Source organism: Rhagoletis pomonella, unplaced genomic scaffold, assembly GCF_013731165.1.
Source record: "Rhagoletis pomonella isolate Grant_MI unplaced genomic scaffold, Rhpom_1.0 Rhpom_scaffold_04251, whole genome shotgun sequence".
Taxonomy (NCBI): domain Eukaryota; kingdom Metazoa; phylum Arthropoda; class Insecta; order Diptera; family Tephritidae; genus Rhagoletis; species Rhagoletis pomonella.
In genome coordinates, this window is record NW_023462801.1 from 5,505 (window position 1) to 11,892 (window position 6,388).

The 6,388-nt window shown below is 33.8% G+C and overlaps 1 protein-coding gene across 1 annotated transcript; it reads left to right on the forward strand.

The window, feature by feature from the left end:
* Nucleotides 1–4,572: 4,572 nt before the first annotated feature.
* Nucleotides 4,573–5,993, forward strand: LOC118754623 (neither inactivation nor afterpotential protein C-like; the record flags this gene model as incomplete). The annotated part of the gene is made up of 4 exons (XM_036489513.1): nt 4,573–4,849; nt 4,954–5,232; nt 5,294–5,682; nt 5,747–5,993. Coding segments are annotated over exons 1-4 (1,107 nt in total), but the record flags the coding sequence as incomplete, so codon positions are not given.
* Between the last annotated feature and the right edge of the window lie 395 nt (nt 5,994–6,388).

Sequence of the window (6,388 nt, forward strand, 5' to 3'; positions counted from 1 at the left end):
CGTCACACAAAAGTTATTCTCAAAAATCCTCTCTGATCGGCGCAATCTTGTATTCTATCATTCTTGCATAAAGTGCTTATTTATAGTACAATTTTTTTATTTAACTTTTTTTTCAGAAAATGATGGATTGCATTTGCAACTATAGCAGCGGAATATGAGCGCATTTTGAAATTAATTCACAAAGCTATGCGGAGCTGTCGGGCAGTTGCCATGGGCGCATCTATGTATGTATGGCAGCTTCTGGTTGAATTGTTGAACCACAAGCCATAACTCCTGTTATACCTAAAGAACTGGTTCTCAATCCAGATAATGCAAAAACAGCTCCTTCCAAGCTATTGAAAATATGCATTTTGTTAGGTTCACCACCCGTTGCGCTTGCTTCCGCCTTCGGCCACGCTAAGGGTTTATAACGCTTACTAAGTAGAATTCACCTTTCTGTGTGTGCGGAGAAGAGGGCCGGAAGGTATACAATGTTTCTTGTGCGTATCCGTAACTCCAGCTACGCCATCCAAAGTATTTTTGCGCAGAACCCACATCGAAATTTACAAAAAAAGTGTATAGCTCAAACCGAATTAATAATAAACTAGTGCTCGGAAATTTAAAACCGTTATTTTAAATTAAAGTTCATTCCTTTGAAAACACGTGTATGTATATTAAAGTTTTTAGACTCGGGTCATGCACAACAACCCAAAATCATAGTACAAATAACTAAACCGTACCCAAGTTTCTCGCTATGGGGCAACAAACATCGTTTTTGTTCGTTCATATGTATAAAGCAGTGGATAAAAATATACGTATATGGGCAAATCTAATAAACAGGTACACTTTCAAAATAAAAAGTTAAATTTGTTTACTTGTGTCACATCTATGTTTTATATATGATTATATTCGTAATCTCTTAATAAATCGACAAATATAAGTGTAATTTATTTTCATCAAGTGCTTCAAAAGTTAGACGAGGAACAACATTTGGCAGCCTCTGGTTGAATTGTTGAACCAGAAGCCATAACTCCTCTTATGCCTAAAGAACTGGTTCTCAATGCAGTTAATGCAAAATCGTTATCGGACAGACAGACACACAGACAGACATGGCTTAATCGACTTCTCTATTCATTCTGAGCATTTATGTATACATTTGTCTATATCTATCTCGATTCGTTTTGGCTGTTAGAAACAACCGTTATGTGAACAAAGTTAAAATACCCTTGTGCACAGGTGCGCTCGGGTATAAAAATATACGTATATCGGCAAATCTAAAAAACAGGTACACTTTCAATATAAAAAGTAAAATTTTTTTACTTGTGTTACACCTACATTTTATATATGATTATATTCGTAATCTCTTAATAAATCGACAAATATAAGTGTAATTCATTTTCATCAAGTGCATCATTTTGCAAAATTCGTAGTTTTACAAAAGTTATTGTTATTAACTTTTTTTTTGATGAATTCAGTAATTATTTATTATCCACTGATTTATGGCATGTATCTTGCTGTTTTTGTTTCCTGATAACTTTTGTAAAAGTGCGAATTTACCAAATTGCTCAAATTATATTTTTTTATGGTCGTAAACCGAATAAAGTGATTTGTGCGAAAAAATCTTGATCGTCCAATTTTGGATGGCCCACTTGAGATATTTTCACTCAGTAGTAAATCAGGGTTTTTACACACTTCTAGAGAAAAATTTTTGAAGAATTTTACAGGTATATGTAACGTTATCAGGAATATTCAATTCAATGAAGATGTTTTTGGATCGTTTGTTTTGGATCGCTCAAGATCGCATAATTTTTTATCTTTAAAAGTTGGTTTATTCTGAAAGCACACCTCTTGCTAAGGTATGATATTATTAGTTATTGTTTGTAGAATACAATACATACTTAACAACTTTTTAAAATGGAATGCTACGCGATAAACCCATTTAGTTAGATTTTAAAGCACACTTTAGTTACCAACAACATATGAAGTGTACACAGAAGTACTAATTGCACATAAAATTTCAAACCAGTATATGGTGCGTTTCAAAAGTTTTGACATAATTAATTGTGCCCCTCTTAAAAATTACAAAAAAAATCACTTGTTTTCCTTATTTTTTTTTAATTTAAGCACCCATAATTCAAAAGTTATGCAGCAAATTCATCCAAATTTTTTTGAGGCTTCAAGTATACGCCTATGAATTGTGTCCAAGAGCAACCATCTTGATATAGTTTACAACAATAAAAAAAATGCTAAATAACAAAAAGTTTACCTGTTTTTTAGATTTGCCCATATGCGAAAAGCAAATTTATCTGTTTAAAAGAGCTCCACTAATATTTCCTCCAAACACACAACGACTAACATCTTTTTGCTTTATTTTTATCTCGCTTCCGGCACAGAAATGTTTTCGTACAAAATACGCAAAAAAGTTGCCAATATCTTACTCGCTCGTTTCTAGGCATGCCATTCTTACGAATTTCGAAAATACGATTCGGATTGCTACATACCATTTCTACGATTCGCAGCAAAATCCGAATATGAAAGTATTGCAGAATAGGGGACTATTAGTCCAATACTATCTCCTTAATTCAAATATCTATGGAAAAAGGGTGAGGTACAACAACACCATACGCTTTAGCTTTTGAAATAAAAGCATACGACGTTATTTCCAATGCAGAAGTGAAATAAAATCACACTCAAAGTTCTACAAATGCGTAATTAATCATAATTTAAAGGGTGGCGGGTCCGGGTTTGATCGCCGGGCATTGCAAAAAGTAATTTTATTTTTCCTAAACAAAAGTTTTCAAAGCGCAATAAAAACAATAACTTCGTTTTTTCCATTGCCAGTTGGAAACTATAGTTTTATTTGTAACTTCAAAAGGGAAATAAAGCCATTATTACCTCATTGCGACCTTACTGCAACGCCATAGAGGACTATTAAATAATTCAAGCTTGCAGAAATAAAAAAAATAGGAAAGTGGATATAAAAAGTGCGCGCAATTAATAGCATTTTTTTTTGTTGATTCAGTTGGTCAATCCCAAATTTCATTTTACACACGTGAAGCTCATTGATTTTAATATCATCTATGTATGTAGGCGGCCGCTGTGGCTGATTGGTTAGGGGCACGCACTACCACTCCATAGGACGTGGGTTCGATCCCTGGTCCCAGCAACATCTAAATTAGAACAACTTTTTTCGAACAGCGGTCGCCCATAGGAAAGCTATGGCAAACATAGCATATTTCTTCGAGCATATTTCTGCCTCGAAAAAGCTCCTCATAAAATCAATTTGTCCTTCGGAGGCGAAATAAAATTGTAGGTCCTCCATTGCATAAATAAAATAAGACCTATGTTATCTAAATTGAGTAATAAATTTTAAAATTATGAACGCTAAAGTTGTTCTTACACGATATGTATTTGCATGTGTACATGCCACTTTTTACATATGGAAATGCCAACATATCGTGTAAAGGCAAATTAGATTTGTTTCTGTACAAAGCAGATGCACGTACATACGAAATAGAAATTTTTCTATTTTCATCTGACACACAGATAGAATCATCAGCACCATCAGTGGAGCAGCTAATTTGATTTTGTTCGTATTAGTTGGTCTCATAACTGCCAAATATTGTTAACTTTTTTTAGAAAAATTCTTAATTAGAAAAATGAATTTGTACGTGCCTTTGGAACGTTTTCTTAACTGAGGGGCGTAAACGCTAATTATTGGGCCCTGAAACGCATACATTAATGCTTCGGGAACGAAACAAATTCACAAAGAAAGAAATTTGCACCAATTTTTAATTTTTGTTTATATGTCACATGGCCACTATAGTATTTAACGAAAAAGTAGACTATTTTTGACACTTTACATACCAGAAGAAACAACAAAATACTCGTAAATATTGGTTTGGGTCTAATGCTACTACCTGTTTGTTAGGCCTTGGTGTGTACATATATTTACTTAAATAAAAAAATTTAAATTTGGTTAGTTGTTAACTATAGCTTCAATATCTTTTTTCAACTTAAAAGGAGGACGTCACTTAGGGCCGTTTTCTGAAGTAACCTTTAGCTTTAAAGCTCACGTTATATTTAAAGGCTACATTAAAATTTATGATTGTGTCTAAAGTAAATAATTTTATTGTCGGTTTTAAATTGATTTACAACCAAGAAACAGACATACGTCAAAAACCGATAATAGAAATGCTTAACATTAGACATAGCTTTATTTTTAATCCAACCTTTAGATATAAAGTGAGCTTTAAATTTAAAGGTTACTTCAGAAAATGGCCCTTACTGTGCCTTTTCAATTGAATCAAAAATACAAGCCGATTTTTCGTGTTGTTTAACAAACAACCTCATAAGAAATAAACTATGCATGGTGTTTTCTTCTTCACCAACTTTTTTCAGAATTGATCATTTTTTAAAACTTAATTGAAACGAAGCTTCTTCGATGCCTCTATTGGCCCGGATTTTGAAAAAAATTGACTAATTCAAGTGAAGTTGGGTGAATGCAGATAGCAGAGTTCGTAATTATCTTTTACTTTTATTAAACAAATATGTATATTTATTTTCTGTGCACGGTTTTAAAAATCCAGAGGAACCTGAAATTACTTCACGGGCCGATGTATGGGCACTTGGTATAACAACAATTGAACTAGCAGATGGCCAACCGCCTTTTGCCGATATGCATCCCACCCGCGTTATGTTCCAAATAGTACGTAATCCTCCGCCTACTTTATTACGACCAACAAATTGGTCTCAGCAAATTAATGATTTCATATCGGAGTGTTTGGAAAAAACTGTTGAAAATCGCCCAATGATGGTTGAAATGATTGAACATCCGTTTTTGAACGAACTATTCGACAACGATGAAGAAGTATGTTATATACTATACTATGTATTCATAGTAAATATGCTTACATATCCATAGTATGTAGTTTATAAAAACGCTTGAAATATTGTTTCGGTTACCGTATCTAGATACAAGCAGATATTCGTGAGCTGCTGGTTTTCTGTAGAGACGCTCCAGCTATATATAAGGAACCAGAAATATTCGTTGATCGTGGTTATATAAAACGCTTCGATGGAAAGCCAGAACGTATGTATCCAGAAGACTTAGCAGCTATCGAGAATCCAACGGAAGAACTCATTTCGGACTCACTTAGAAACCGCATGGAACTTGGCGGGTCTTATAGTTTTATCGGAGACATTTTATTGTCGCTAAACTCTAATGATTTACAACTAGATTTCGATGAAGAGGTAAAATAATGAATATAAATGTAGGCTGCAGTGTATTGTACGTTTTATCATTTGTTTTCAGTTTCACATTAAATATAAATTTAAGTCACGTTCACAAAATTCTCCACACATATTTGCTGTGGCTGATATTGCTTACCAGGATATGCTTCATCATAAGGAACCGCAGCATATCGTGTTTTCAGGAGAAAGCTTTTCCGGAAAATCAACCAATGTCCGTTTACTCATAAATCATTTATGTTATCTTGGATCTGGCAATCGTGGAGCTACCACACGAGTGGAAAACTCAATCGATGCAATTCAAATGCTCGTTAATGCTGGCACACCTATCAACAATGAGTCTACAAGATGCGTGTTGCAGTACTTCCTAACGTTCGGGCAGACAGGAAAACTCAGTGGAGCCGTTTTCAATATGTATATGCTGGAAAAGCTTCGAGTTTCCACAACCGATATGTAAGAAACTTTTATGCAAGATTAATATATTTTATTGACATATTCATGACCGTCATCTCCTCAGGAATCAACACAATTTCCATATCTTCTACTATTTTTACGACTTTATGAATAGTAAAAATTTACTAAGAGAATACCATTTAAACAGTGATCGTGGCTATCGTTGTCTTCGAATACCTGCAGAATCCCAACCTACTAAACTAAAATACCATCGCGATGATCCCATTGGAAATGTAGAGAATTATAAACGATTTGAATCTATTTTGCAGGACCTTGATTTTAATCATAAACAGCTGGAAACTTTGCGGAAGGTATGTATGCATACATATGCAAACACATACACTCATTCCATTATATCTGCGTACACCCTTGTTTTTTTAATATTCACAATGTTTTGCAAGCTATAATTTTTTCGTTATTTTTGTACAAATATATTGTTTATGCTATAAACAAAACCATATAAATCAAAGTTTCAAACTATACAAAATACTAAGGAAAACTTTACGAATTACACAGGTTTACAAAAAAAAAAGTTTCTGCATATTGAACTAAACCTCTATATCTACGGTTGCCAGACGTACTGATTTGGGAAGGACAATATTGAATTTTCACTCGCTGTACTGAAAATTTTCAATTCCCAATTCAGTACGCAAATGTTCTTATTTTTCGGAAATGTGTGCTGCTTTGTACTGATTTTTCTATCTCT